This window comes from Xenopus laevis, chromosome 5S, assembly GCF_017654675.1.
Source record: "Xenopus laevis strain J_2021 chromosome 5S, Xenopus_laevis_v10.1, whole genome shotgun sequence".
Classification (NCBI taxonomy): Eukaryota; Metazoa; Chordata; class Amphibia; order Anura; family Pipidae; genus Xenopus; species Xenopus laevis.
In genome coordinates, this window is record NC_054380.1 from 115574151 (window position 1) to 115590177 (window position 16027).

Below are 16027 nucleotides of genomic sequence, written 5' to 3' on the forward strand. Positions count from 1 at the left end.
ATTGGATTTGGATAAAATGGGAGATTGGCTTCCTGTAATTTGGAGCTTTCTGGATAAGGGATCCCATACCTGTACAACGAGAAACTACAACATCAGATGGAATAAAATATGAGCTGGAAAGAATTTTACATGTTTTATTGAATAAAAAGAGCTGTAAATAATCCAATAGTGGAGAATAGAATAGTTATATTAGTAAACATCTGCAATAAATAGTGGGTAGGACGGGCCTTCTACAATACAGGCTACATAGTCGGCACTTCAGCCTGAAGCACCTGGTCTTTAGTACACCTAATGGGGTGGGTGCCCCCAATGTGTTATACAAAGCATATCATATCTATAAGATACATATATTTATAGACGATCTAGGACTGACAGCAGGTTCACTCTCTGCTCTTATACTCAGTCTAATCACATTGAACAACTCTCTGCTTAAGGATACATGAGAATAAAGAGATGCTGGTATATAGAATGAAAACACAGAAATAGAAAGGACACAGGGTCTCTTGCTGCTGCTGTGCTCAACCTAAGCTGTCACCATGGTCTCCACATGTGTAAGGATCTCAGGAGAGAGCATTGTGTGGGCCCTGGAACTACATCACTGTGGAGGGGGACAGAGGTGAGCTCTACTTCAGCAGGCAGAGAAGGTGACAAGGTCCTCCCAGTGTCACCCTCATAGTCTTGTATGAGCTCAACCATTCTGCCCTCTGGCCTGGGTAGAGACTTAAGGAGATGGTTGAGCAGACGGGACCCCAAGGCTGGATCCATCCAATCACAAGTGAGCAGCAGGCTGTGCAACTCATGCATACACTGGATATACCCCGTGCTGAACCTCTGCTGAGCATCCACATCCTGGATAGGTTCACCTGTTGAGAGAATACACAGGTTATTACAAAGAGCCAATGGAATCATATTGTGAGCTTTGCATATAGGATAAAATATAATGAATGTATCTGCTACCCACAATTCCAAACATGTCACTAGTAATGGTACAGTCTCCCTCCAAATAGATAGTAATCTATGCTTAATTCTGTATCTTCCCCATACAGGCTCCTCTGAGCACTCTGCCAAAGGGATGGGTTACCTTTAATTTTACTGTTAGTATGTTATAGTATAGCTAATTATAAGCAACTTCCAATGGACCTTCATTTTTTCTTTTTTTATAGTTTTTGAATTGTTTGCCTTCTTCTTCTGACTCTTTCCAGCTTTTTGCAAACATTTTACTATGGAGTTTCCTAAGTAACCAATCAGCAGTTAGCAATAAGACTATCAAAAGCCAATGTTTGATGGTATCTAACACTGTACTGAAAGCGCATAAGTCGGATCCTTTTTCCAAACGATTGTGATTTTAACAAACTTGGTTAAAATCACAAAGTCCAGATGAACAGGGCAGGGGAGTGCATGGCTCAACGCGTTTCGTGACTACAAGGTCACTTCATCAGAAGTAGATGGTATCTACTGGTTATACCTTGGGGCAAATTTACTTACCTCCAAATTTGCGCCAGCATTGGCTTTAGCTGCACTTCGCCAGGCCTAATTTCGCCACTTCGCCAGAATGCAACTTCGCCAGGCGTTAGGGTGCAAAGTTGTGGTAGTCTATCTACTTCGCTAGTGAATTTTTGCCAGGGACACTGTTAGTAAATTGGCGAAGTGGCAAAATGACATCACGCTGGTGAATTTTCGCTTGCATTAGCCACTACGCCCTTTAGTAAATTTGCCCCCTTGTGTCTTGGTTATGCACCTGTTATAGTGTCTCATAAAAGGCTGTGGCTGGGCGAGTCTATGCAGGCTTTCTTTCATGGATTCCCTTACCTGTGCTCCTGCATTTCTGGATATTCTGGAGGTGTCTGACTGTCATTTCAAGGATGTCGGCTTTCTCTAACTTGGATTGCTGTAAAACAGAACATTCGTATGGTTTGTAATATGGAGAGGGCCAAGTCCAAACAGAACTACTGTATGTCCTAGAAGTTCATGGTGATGTTTAGATGTAATTGCTGATGCAAAGCACATAATAAGATAAAATATTTTATAACCCCACACCACAAATTATTTCCATGGTTTTAATGGCCCATAATTGTTGTCTTTCTTTGCCCATTCTCCCTCCTTGCCCAGCCCCTTGCCCAGTGCCCCTGACTTACATCTAAATGGAATGCCTTGATCACCGTCTCCTTTAGCTGCTCCAGGCAAGTGTTGATTCTCTCTCTTCTCTTGCGCTCAATGAGAGGCTTTCTGAGCTGTGAGTGGGAGAAAATAGAGACTTGTAGGGGGACAATGCAGAGCCAGGACAACAATGTTTCAGACACACAAAGAATACTCATGGCCCTTTGTATTTCAAAAAAGTGCTTCTAGCTTCTAATTACCCTTATTTTTTTTAGCCCAGCAACATACTGATCCATGGTTAATACAAGGAACAGAATATTGTGCCAGAGCCTGTATTCCTATTCCAAGGTATGGGCATGTTACACATGGAATATGATTGGCTAAAGGTAATGTAATGACAGTTTAAAGTCATCTGACTGATCAAGGTTGAGGGGGTGACTGTCAGAATTAATATTTGAAGATGTGTTGAGCCAGGGGGTTGTTACTTTGAATTTTGTTGGCATGTCTCCAAACTCTTGGGGGCACTGTGTGTACTTCTAGGTTCAATGTTAAAGAAGGGAATGGCAAGGAATATGCAGTCAGTAAAATGCCCCCTTACAGAGCCCCAAGTGTGCCAGGCACAAGAGCAACTATCATCAGTTATGGCCCAGTCTCTTGGGAAGAATCCTGGTGGTTACATTGCAGACACGTTTCCATAAGTCATAATTTTATTATTTTTGGATTACAAACCATTGTAACCTGTTCATTTAGTCTTGTCCTTTGCCAGGGTCTCAAACTTAATGGCAAAATTCACAAAACTGGTCTTACGTAATAAAGGAGTGGAATTTGTATGACAGCAACCACCTATATATTTATTGTGTGTGTGTTGGGGGGGATCAACTGGCACATTTATGAAGCCCCCTGAACTGAATGCTTGGATTGGCCAGTGTGCATACCCCTAGACTGAAGGTTCTGACACTGTCAGCGGAAACATCCAATCAAATTGTGTGGGAGGTCCCTGGCCAACAGGAAATGAAAGAGGCCACATCTCCCTGATGCCATGAGATGTCTGGCCAAGAGACTGAATAGTCTGAATTAGTGCGTTATAACCATCCACGAGTGCTTCGAACTCTCAGAAAATCCACTTGCTCCGTGTGAGGGCTGAATGATTTGGGTATGTGATGTTGGGATCAAATAGTAATTGGAATATTTGTGGCTAGGCTTAATTTTACATGTGTACAACCACAATTTACACATTGCTGTCTCTTTAATTACAGTATAGCAATGGCACTGGAGTTCATAATGATTGTGGGTTCCGAATACCCTATGTTTTTACCTTTTATAAGTATACGTGTTATCTGCTATACTGGTTCCCTCTGATGAATCCAAGGCTACTACACAATGTGCTTTTGACAGCAGCAGGTACAGCTTTATGAATGAATAGAGAATGTCTGAGCAGGGGAAACCAGTATGGCAGTCCCAATCCATGACTATAAATGTGAGTATTATGTGCAAACTGTAAGCTGTGCATTACTACTGGTTTATATTAATCCTCACTGCCCATTGGTGAATCTATTGTTTAGACGTTAGGGACATGTATCAATGATGAGATTAGTACAGCAGCATGTTGCCCTTGTGCTATAATAGTCTGTATGAAGTAATAGACTGTCTCAGCTTTTCAACCCTAGGCTGTAAGTATATGTAGCCAATGGCATGTGCTGCACTCTCATGTGTGCCAGTCTGTAGCCGTGTGTGTGTTAATAGGCAGCTTCAGTACTAAACATAAGTGATGAATAATGAAGATTTAGGGAGTTGTAGGCTCACCAAAGAGAGAACTGGTATATATATATATATATATATATATATATATATATATATATATATATGCGTTCAAAAGCCCCTCTCCTCTCTTCAAAACCCCTCTCCTCCCCTGGTAGCAAGGTTGGCAGCTGCAGTGCTTACCTTCCTTTCCTCCTTGGCACTGCAGGGTTTGATGTGACTCCTGCCCGCCCCAGACATGGTCACTGTCTGCTTCTCTCTCCCTGGCAGTTGCAGCTGTATGATCTCCCTTCTGTCCCCCAGTATGGCTACACACACATATATTCCTTTTTCTTTCTTTGTAGCCCTTTCTTTCTCTGAGCCTTCTTTTTCCCGCTCTAGCTATTTATACAGATCCCAATTAGCATGTGAATAGCTGCCCTTTCCTTCTCTATTCACCAAGGCACAGATGTCCAGCTTGGGCTGATGAGTACCACCCTGCAGTGCACACCCCCAAACAGTGTAACCCATGCTTGCCAGGCAGCTGCCAATAAGGGACTGTAGGTTTAAAGGTAAACAAAGTAATAAAATAGTATATGAGCTTGTCCTGTGAGCTGAACCCACTGAGAAACACTTGGATTTCAAGTGCCATTTATGTGACTCCTTAAAGGAGAACTAAAGCCTAAAAATTAATATGGCTAAAAATGCCATATTTTATATAATGAACTTATCGCGCCAATCTAAAGTTTCAGCTTGTCAATAGCAGCAATGATTCAGGACTTCAAACTTGTCACAGGGGGTCACCATCTTGGAAAGTGTCTGCAACACTCACATGCTCAGTGGGCTCTGAGCAGCTGTTGAGAAGCTAAGCTTAGGGGTCATCGCAAATTATCAAGCAAAAAATTAGGTTGTCCTGTAATATAAGCTGATGCTACAGGGCTGATTATTAAATTATGATGCCAATTGCACTGGTTTCTGTGCTGCCATGTTATAATTATCTTTATTAATTACTAATCAGCCTTATATTGTGACTTTTCTATTCTATGTGTACTGTATATTGTGAGTGGGTCCTTAAACTCAGTAAGTGACAGCAGCACAGAGCATGTGCAGTGAATCAGCAGAAGAGAAGATGGGGAGCTACTGGGGCATCTTTGGAGACACAGATCTTTACCTTGTTCTGGTATAGAAGCCCAATACATAACGTATAGCATTAATAGCTACTTCTTTAGTTGAGCTTTAGTTCTCCTTTAAAGACATGGGCAGTTCAGAGTGGTAGTGGCATTTATCCAACGGCAGAAAGGGCCAAGTGCAACAGGGGCCTACGACTATACCACAATGTCTGCTGGGGAGCCAGGGACAACAAGGCCCCAGAGCTCGGGGAACAGGGACCCTGTTTTCAAATTCATCCCTTTTTTGATCCAACATTCAAATATAATATAGGATACATCAAAATTGTCATAGCAGTGACTCTGTTGTTCTGGCAGCATCCAGGATATTTACCCTCACATTCACACCATCAGGTCTTTAAACTGGAGCTGCTTTTACCCAAACTTTGCTGTAAGGGTTCCTATTCAGGAGCAGCCAGCGAGAGACATCAAAGTAGGAAAGTTTCTTTTCTTATAAATAGGAATCAGGTGCTCCAGAGAGAATCTGGAGGAAATCAAATGAAACTTCACAGTAATGTTAATGATAAATTTCGCTCAAAAATAAGCCGGAGAAAGTGCCCAGCTCACCTTCATTATCTGCTTGGCTGACATTCGTTCCTAACAAGGGCTGCTTAATTCAATGTTTGGCATAAGAAGGAGACAAGACTTTGGGCTGTACCCCCTCTCCTGTGAAGGAGCAACAGCTGCCAGCCTGGACACCAGATGCTGGTAAAGGAAAAAGCACAAGGCTGGAAAACAAAGTGGTTTTCTAAAGAGCAGGAAAAGTATTGTACATGTGACTGGAAATACCAAGAGACTGTGCCAGGCGCACACACAAACCCAGCTCTGCATTTTAATCATACATTCCTTATATTGTGTATACAGTGCCAGGCATGTGCTTCTTGTACAGGGCAGTGGGCAGGTGATGCCAGTCTAACTATTGCAGGTGTTTAGTACTAGGGGGTTGTAACTATTTCCCACTGCCAGTTGCATTAACCTTCTCTTTCCATCATTACAAATGGGAACATTGAGCCCATGATTAAGCACCTTGCAGGTAGGTAGTGCTGGTTCTCTGCCCATTCAGCACTGCCAGTCTTAGTGCAGCAGAACCATTCAGCACAGCAGCGCCATTTATATTTTGGGTGTTTTCAAGGCTGTATATAGGCCCAGTTCTGCCCTAGGAGGACTATGCCAGCTCCCTGGTCCTGTGGTTGGCACATGTACAGATGGTCCGTCTGTCCTTCGCATGTGCTGGTAAAACACCGGAAAAACAGGTACCCTGCCCCCTCAGCTCTGCCACCAGATTTAGCTCCAAGTATTGGGTGACAGGTTTTTGGAACATTTTTTATATATTAATATTTTTTTTTACCATTTAGGTGTCCTAACTGCACAAACACTGATGCCATTTTAATACTCTGAATGGGCACAAATTGCTGCAGCATGTAAAAGGCCTCAAATGTATGGGGTGCCGTTTGTCCCAAATACATTCTGTATACAAAACTATCCCTGAGCTGTGAGCTACATTTTATAATAGCCTGTGTAGAGCATTGATGTCCAACAGGTGACCCTGTATACTCCGTAGAGATTAGCAAAATATTTCTAAATTTTTTCATCCAGAAAAAAACAGTCATAGTAAAAAAATGTTGACGGTTAAAAAAAAATATTTCATAGTTTGTTGAAAAATTGTCTTCCAAGAAAAGTCCATTGACTTTATTTCACAAATTTTTGGTGACGCGAAAGGGGTCAGATTCACCCATCACCAATACTAAACTGTAGTGCTTATGCTAGGTGACCCACTTGGGAGCCTTTTTGGGGTAATTACAGACACAAAGTTTAGTTAACCATAGTCCAATCATAACAACCAATTAGCAGGTAACGTTCATTTTCAGCTACTCTATGCAGTGTCAGACTGGGACACCAGGGGCCCACCCAAAAACCTTAGACAAGGGGCCCACTATCAGTAATATTATTCTTCCTCTCCTCGCTCAACCGCTCCTAGTCTCTTTTCTTTACATATTATAATACAATCATCTATTATTTCATCTTTTTAATCTGTTTGTTCTCATAGAAATAAAGAATGACCATGAAATAGGCCAAATGTTTAGCAGCATGAGGGTCCACTGACACCTGGGTCCACCGGGAGTTTTCCTGGTATCCCCGTGGGCCAGTCGACACTGACTGTAGGTAATTACACCTGGTGAAAACATTTTTATTATCATACCTCCTTTGTCTTTGTGTTGCCTGTGAAAATGTTATGTGCTGCTCAGACACCATATGACTTCAAGTATTTACATAACGTAAATGATATACTTTGTCCCAACTCACTGCAATGTTGCTTCATTCAGTAACTGCTTAGACATCCCACTATGCTGCGCAATAAAAACCATCTAGATAGAATCTCAAAAATGAGTATATTTAATTTTTTAAAAAGATTTTGTGTTGAGTTACAAACATGAAGTATAATGTGCAACACTTTTGAGTAGTTAGGGGCCCTGGAAATGGTGCATTTTGGTGAAGAGAAATACCATAAAACTGTCATCTTGGCCATTCCTCTTGGCTTACCAGAACTCTGCTGTAATATGTAAATGTATAGAATCCCTTTTGGTGTACTTATCTAGATGTGCCAGAAAGAATCCCAGCACAGGTATCTCATTCCAGTGCTCTGACATACACACAATAGGCTTAACTTTTTTCGAAAGTGTAGCCATGTTAACAATAGATATCACTTGCAAACAGAGATCAGAGCTAATGGACTATTCCATGTTCTGAAATAAATACCACAAGCAGTGCTGTTGGTTCCCTTAACTACTCGTAAAGATTTCATGATATTGAATATTTTAAGGTACTAACATTTAATTTCAGATCATTTGTTTCTCTCCTATGGCTGTATTTAAGTCCGATGGCACCCTAGGCACCTGACCTAAACACGCCCCTACACTGTGTGCATGACATCACTTCCACCAACTAATTGCCTGCATGATCCGTTTATCTATAATGCCCTCATTCATACTGTATGTCTAAACTTTTGGTCTTGCTGTCATTTAACCACCCACAGTCTCAGTATTACCCTGTTGCTTTATCAGCTTTTTACAGAGGGAATTGTGTAATGCAATTTTAGCTTGTATAACTTTCCTCCATACAGTACAGCTTGCTATGTTCAACCCTGTGCTCATTCCAGGAGTCTGATTCTCAACATCTGTTTCATAAAACCTCTATAGATTATTCCTTCTTACACTAATAAATGGGTGTGATAAAGGCTGGGCAGTGTCAAGTCTATATAAATATCCCACCTAATTCAGCTGCAACCCAGTATAACTTGCCTTTGTTATTATCTACTGAAGAGGCTAAATTAGTAGATTCCTCCCTAATTCCAGGGAATTTTAGATAACTAAGGTAATGCATGAGATGATGATTCTAAAACAGAATTTGGATGCAGATCTGCATGTAATTGGTTTTCTAACTAAATATTCAATTTCCATGGCATCGTTAAACAAACACAGACCATCAGGACCCTTCTAAACTGTGGGGCCAGCCCTTTTCCAAAGGCCCAAAGGGAGGAGTTGTCCGGAGGCCAGTTAGGGTGAGATTTGGGAAGGATGTTTATTGGTTCTCAGTATTACAGTATTAGGTTCCTATAAGTCCTATGGAGGATAATAGGACTGACACAGCAGTTATATATATATATATATATATATATATATATATATATATATATATATATATATATATGTTGTTTCAGTTTCATTGTTAGGAACCGAGGAGAAACATAACCAATGTGAACATTTCCTGCTCTATAAGAGCCTTATTCTAACTTCTCCCCCTCTATATGTTATCCCTGCCAAATCCCTAGCCCAATACCCACAATAAAGATACATGCAATGACTTTGTGGTTAATCTGTGTAATCCACAGCTTTATTAATAATTAGATAATTAGATTAGATTGTGGTCTTGTCCGGTTATACAAACCCTTTGGAAATCAGTGGAGATCATGATCCAAAAAATTGTTAAAATGAATATTTTGTTAACTCCATCCTTAGCATTACTGGGCATTATGGAACCAAATTTGAGGTTGCAGTGCAATCAAGCTCAAATATATTTGATATATCACTCTTTATTCGCAACTAGAATGGCAATTGCAAGGAAATGGAAATCTCAAGATACTCCTTCAATACAAGCAATTATTAGTGAACTGAATCAAACTGCAACATATCAATGTTCTTTTGCTCGCTCTCAAGGAATAAACTCCAAAATAGCAAGCTACTGGAAACATATACATGTATGTGATGATTTATATACCTAGGATTTATAAACCTAAGATTTATGTAACTACTTAAACAATCATGGAAAAGTCTAAGTCCCAGAGCTAGGTGGTGGGTGTGGGTGGTTTTTTTTTTTGTTTTTTCTCTTCTTTTTGTTGGTTGTTATTATAATTTTCTGTAAAAAAAAAAATTTAATAAAAAAGCTAAAATATATATATAAAAAAAATAATAATTAGATAAACTGCGCTTTTTGATCACAAGGAAGGCTAAAAACCTCTGAAAATCTTGGACCAATTTCCTTCACTAGAGGGAAAAATTCCTTCCTGACTCCTTAAAGGCAATCGGATTTGCTCTGAATCAAGGGAAGTGGAGGGGGGGGAATATGGTAAGGTAAGGGACTGCGGTGAAAGAATGAGAAAGAGAAGGAAAAAGTAGTTGATACTTTCAAATATCTGGGAATAGAGATCCACCGGGACCTGCAGCAATATACTGCTCTCAACTTAGACCCTATAGTGAAGGCACTTTCTGCCAAACTAGATACGTGGCGTGAGCTCCCACTCTCCCTGCCCGGTAGGGTGAATATTTTCAAGATGGTTAGCTTACCGAAATTTCTTTATGCCTTTCAGAACTCGCCTATAACTCCACGAGCAGGATGGTTCAAACGGGTAGAGGGTCTGCTCAGAAACTTCCTATGGGCGGGGGGGCATCCACGTATAGCATTCAAGACACTTTGTGCCCCCATAACAGGAGGTGGTTTAGCCCTACCGGACCTCAAATTGTACTTTCTGGCTAGTCAACTGGTCTTTGCACATTGGTGGCTGAATCCAAAACTGGATAACCAAGCTGTGGTTTTAGAGGCAGTGGCAGTAGGCTCCTTGAAGGTCTGCTCGGTCACTATATAGGGGGCCGTCCCTGTACTATACCGCTACTTTGGCCTATGCTAACTGTGGCTCGGGCGTACCAAAAAGCACTGCAGTTGGTAAAGACAGACCCTTTATCCTGGTCCATTTGGACCCCCTTATGGGGCAATAGTATTTTACCCCAATTTCAACTTGTCCCCGATGTTAGTTGTTGGGCCAATTATGGTATCAGGGTTCTGGGGGATATTGTGGCAGGGGGAGAACTTAAACTGTTCCCGAATCTAAAACAAGAGTACAATCTCCCTTCCAACATGTTATTCCGCTACTTACAACTTAAGCATGCATTCTTAACACAATTCCCTATTAGGCCACTACCGACTGTGGAAACAACGCTAGAGAAGTACCTACTCAAGGCAGGGCTGCGGAAACCATTCTCTATGTGTTACACTCTACTATTGAATGCGGGCACTAAGCCCTTAGATAAAATTAGACACAAGTGGGAAAGGGACATCCCTGAATTGGATGAGGAAATGTGGAGGGATGCGCTGAAACAAGTGCCTGATATAGCAATTTCAATGAGGGATAGATTTATCCAAATAAAGTTTCTAAATAGAGTGTACTATACCCCATATAGATTGGCTAAGATGTTCCCCAATGCCTTGGATGTTTGCCCTAAATGCGGTAACGCAACAGGAACGTATCTTCATGTCTTCTGGGAATGCCCAGAGATCCAGCAGTTCTGGGGTGCTGTAACGCTATACCTGGCGACAGCTCTGGATCTCCCGGGCATTTGTTCTCCTCTTACGTGTCTACTGGGTATTGTAACAGAAGGTACTATGAGTAAATACCAAAGACTGTGCTATTTACAATCACTATATTATGCCAAGAAGGCGATCTTGCTGCAGTGGAAGTCGATGTCTGCTCCCACCCTCACCTTCTGGAAACAGTTAATCAATGACTCTCTCTCAAAGCTAAAGTTGATTTACATTACGAGGGGATGCCCTAAAAAGTTTGATGAGATTTGGCGAACTTGGGTTTCAGCCCAAGCTTAACAATGTGACGTATATGTATCTGTATTGTATTACAAGTGTAACTGTTTTGGTTTGAACGATGTACTTTATGACATTGTCCGCTCTCACCGACCCTTGAGACTCTGCTTCTTCTCTTTCTTCTCTTCTCTCTCCCTTTCTCTCTCCTCTCTTTCCCTTTTTTCTTGTTAAAATTCCAAATAAATAAAATCTTTCAAAAAAAGAAAGAGAAGGAAATATGGCAGCATAAACATGGGTACATTTAAGCCACACAATGAATGCTGCATTCCTTTGGACCCTGGGCAGCCTGCAGACCCCGGCATTTGCAGTCTGAGGGATGGAATGAAAAGGAATGCAGGGTCTACCAAGTGGCTTTAAGGAGTTCCTGTGTATAACACCATATTTTGGATAAAGGGGAGGAACCACTGGTGGAACTACGGTGGCTAAAAGCACTGCTGGTGAAAGTTCAGTGGATGAAAGGGGGCATCACTGGTGGAATTGAGATGTCCCATACTTACTGCTGTTTCCTGAGATTGTGGTGCCTAGACTAAGGTGCAACAGTATTTGGTACCAAGGAAACTGCTGGTGGTGCTGGTATCATGTGCCGTTTGTGAGTTGTTCCAAGGACCATCTGTAAAACCAAACAAGATAACTCACTCAGACTATGTAATTTTTACCTTAGCAAGTGATATGCCTGTAAAATCCTTATACAGGTATAGGACCTGTTATCCAGAATGCTTGGGACCTTGGGTTTTCTGGATAACAGATCTTTCTGTAATTTGGATCTTCATACATCAAGTCTATTAGAAAATCATGTAAACATTAAATAAACCCAATAGGGTGGTTTTGCTTCCAATAAATATATCTTAGTTTGAATCAAGTACATGAAACTGTTTTTTTATTACAGAGAAAAAGGAAATTGGATTAGTTGAATAAAATGAAGTCTATGGGAGATGGACTTTCCGTAATTCCGAGCTTCTTGGATAATGGGTTTCCAGATAACGGATCCCACACCTGTTATATTTAGGAGCACATTAAGCACAAATCAGGTGATTAAGCAAAATTAAATGATTGACCAAGTATGGGAAAGAAAAGGATGGATTATATACTGCACCTGAATATCTCTCATTGTTCTTAATCAGTATGGCCTTGTTGATCTTCTCTAGGTCTTTGTAGAGGTGTTTCAGGAGGCCTTGATGTATCTATAGTCCTGCCAGAACTCATTCTTAAGGTGTAATTTCCACCATTTTGTAATCTTCACACAGTCCTTGGCCATCCACAGATCGCAGAGTGCAAACCCGATGTCATTGGTGATCTTGTCCCTGATGAACTCGAGATAAGGGCCTGTGAGTGGATCCTTAAAATCCCTGATCTCAAAGATATCCAGATCAGGCGAGATCCACCGTGAGTGCTAGAAAAATGTAAGAAGCAAGAAAACATTGAGGTCAGGGCACACACTATGCGAAACCCTGTCAAATTTCTGTTTCATTGTATTTACACAGAAGCATTGGGTTAGCCCCTCCTTTAACCCCTTGGATACCTTTCTCAGCAGTCACAAAATAAAATGAGGAAATTAGCTGTGAAATTTACCTTTTCATAGCGCCACTGGTAGTAAAGCCTGCTACTTGCACTCATGACCATCTTTGATGTTCCTGTAATATAAAATAGAAATTTGGGAAGGTTAGAGTTAACGTAAAGATGTAAGACCCCCAAATAACACAATAAAGAGCAGAGGTAAAAACAGCAGCATATTTACACCTTATTTAATAAGAACCATTTTCATTAAGAAACTATGGTTTTAATATGGTTCCAATTAGAAACAAATGCTTACTTATGTATATAGAATGCCCCTCCCCACCAGCTCCCCATGTCCCCATTTTAAGACAATACCATCCCATTTTATTTGGTCCACAAATCAGCCCATTATTTCTGTCAGGGCCCTACTTTCCTCTGGATCAGTAGTTACACAAAAAGGTAGACCTTGATGGATGTGTGACTTTTTTCAGCCTCATCTACTGTGTAATACATATTACAGATGGGAACAGGGTCGCCATTATAAATCACGGGGCCCCGTACAACAAAATTTTCAGGGCCCTCTTGGCCCCACCCACACTTGCCCCGAGCCCTACCCCAGATCCCACCCACTCCACATCACAGTTAAAAGACCACACAGACATCAGCGCTAAAAAAGTAACCCCCACACACAAGTTGTAAAAAGCTATTAATGGTCAGGGATCCTTATAAGTTAAAAAAAACATTGGCGCCATGGCCCCCCATAAAAGTTTTTTTTAAAAAGCATTGGTGCCAGGGCCCCCCTTACAAGTAAAAAAAAATTGTTGCCCAAAGAATATTTTTTAAAAAAAAACATTAGCTCCAGGGCCCCCCTTACAAGTTAAAAATAATTGGGGTCCCAAGAAATATTTTTAAAAAAAACATTGGTGGCAGGGGCCTATAGAATATTAAAATAATACATTGGTGGCCAGGGGATTAAAAAAAACAAAAAAAAAACACAAATTGGTGTTCAGTAGAATTGAACGCATGGCTTCAGGACTTAACTTGCCTCCTTTCACGACTTTGGGTCTTTTCGCCGCTTCAGGACTTAAATTTCGTCTGTTTTCGTGACTTTGGGTCTTTTTGCCACTTTGGGTCTTTTTGCCACTTTGGGACTTCAGCTATTTTTGTAGCTTTGGGTCTTTTCACCGCTTCGGGAGTTTGGCTTCGGCTGTTTTCGAGACTTCGGGTCCTTTGGCTGTTCAGCTATTCGCCACTTCTGCATTAAGGCTGTTGGGGACTTGAAAAATGGCTGCATGGCTCGGGGCTCTCAAGGGCGGCCCGGCTCTTTCAAAAGTGCAGCACTGCTGGGCCCCCCTTCATGCCCAGGCCCGGGACACTTGTCCCCCCTGCCCCCCCCGATGGAGGCCCTGGATGGGAAAATGCAGGATCTTTACCTTCCTTCAAATAACCCACAATGGGTTGGGCAAGTTGTTCTGCTCCTGATGAAAGTTGATAGTCTTTAAAAAGACTTTTGCGTTTCTTCTTTATCTCCTTCTGCTCCTGGGAATTGCTGAGAATCTCTGAGAATCACTAGGAATCGCTCGTATTTCACTTTAAGGGGAGAGAAAGAGAGAGAAGTGATTGTTAACTGATCCCTCTCTGCCATATATATCTGTAAATACTGGATTTCCCTTAATAGCTCAATACTGCACTACTGAATATGGCTGTGCCTTATAAAAACTAGTAACACCAATTAGCAGCAACTTTAATAGAATGAAGGAGCTGATTGGGAGAGACAGAATTGATTGGTGCAATCAAGGGCCCTATCCTCCCCTGCTAACCAAGGTTGGGTCCTGGTGACACAGTGCACAAACTAATAGTTAGATGAACACTTGGAATCACCCTCATTCATTTCTATGCCAATTGCTTTCACCAGGGTTCAATTAATTTGAATTTAGAAATGAATGGGAGTAATCATTTGGGAGTGAGCATTTGGTTGGCCATTCACTGAACTGGAAACAAGGCACCCTAATTCTAGGCATGTAGTTAGTTAGCCAATGGCACTTGGAAAAATGGCAGTTGACATTTACAGATGAAGAGCAGCAGAGTAAATCATCTAACACTTCAAAAGCTGTAACAAGTAAACAAGAAATACCAAACACACTATATTCTATAACTACAAGTCAGCCACAGGGGGTGCTGTGAATTGTACAGCTAGATAAGCACAGGTTTAGAGTCAGTGGGACAGCAAGTTCTCATGTTGTCTCACTCCCCTTAGCAATGGCACACAGGCAGATTTTGGGTACGTTGGCACCAGGCCTGGACTGAGATTCAAAATAGGAGCTGGCATTTCGGGTACACAGAGGCCCAAACAGGCCACACAGCAGCCCAAACAGCCTCCCACCAGGCCAATATACAGTGACTATCTTTGGCAAAGTACAGCAGCCCCTCTTGCATTTGCCAGAACCCACAGATTGCCAGTCCGGGCCTGGTTGGCACCCACAAGTTTTAGTAGTTTGGGAAGGGGCAGGGCTGCCACCAGAAACCGAAGGCCCCATCATTGATTATCCCCCCTCCCTTGTAGTTGTACCCCTTTGTACCCCCTGATGGCTTATGACCAAAAATGGATGGAACTGGAAAGACAAACTGACATCTCCAATGGACCATTTCATGACAAGCACCTTCCCAGACAATTACAATAGCAGGCAATGGCAATTTTGGGAGCTTTGGCTCTAGACTAAAGTCCAGACTGGGATTTAAATATGGCCCTGGCATTTGAGACACACGGAGGCCATCACAGCCCCCCCAGCAGCCCAATAAATAGTGACTGTCTATGACATCTTACAGCAGCCCCTTTTGCATTTGCCAGAACCCACAGATTGCCAGTCCGGGCCTGGCTCTAGTCCCTGAAATACCATAAATCATGGAAGCCACACTGCCCAAATTATCCCCTTGTATCATTGACTTTATGTCCTCCCATAAAGTCTGCTCTACTTACCTCTGAATCCAAAAATAAAAATACCTGGGTCTGGGGTCTATCAGTGCTGAAAACTAGTGGGTGAGGTCACAGTCTTGCCTCCCGCTAACTTTCTACTGTGGACTTCTTGGTAATGCGGGACATTTGACAGGCAATCTGAGACTGCGGGCAACCAGGGGAAAATCTGTACTGTCCCGCACAATGCAGGACACTTGGGAGGTATGCCCTTATACAGGTTATGGGATTCTGTAGGAGTATTTTTATAAAGGTGCAACATTTGAACCAGTTCTAGTAATCCATCAGTTCTAATCAGGAACAGTAAATGGAGAAGGAAATCAAAGCAGTCACTGAGCTAAAAATCTTGCAGTCTTATAAGATAAACTCTGATGGAATCCTTCCTCTGTCTGTGAAGCTTGTCAACAGACTCCAG

General features: G+C 41.8%; 1 protein-coding gene across 1 annotated transcript; it reads right to left on the reverse strand.

Moving 5' to 3' along the window:
- Positions 1-118: 118 nt before the first annotated feature.
- Positions 119-4201, reverse strand: hes6.2.S (hes family bHLH transcription factor 6 S homeolog). The gene is made up of 4 exons (XM_018265865.2): positions 4039-4201; positions 2136-2231; positions 1810-1888; positions 119-863 (listed from the first exon to the last, which is right to left on the reverse strand). The coding sequence occupies exons 1-4, from the start codon at positions 4093-4095 to the stop codon at positions 532-534; spliced, it is 564 nt and encodes a 187-aa protein (XP_018121354.1). The 5' UTR covers positions 4096-4201; the 3' UTR covers positions 119-531.
- Between the last annotated feature and the right edge of the window lie 11826 nt (positions 4202-16027).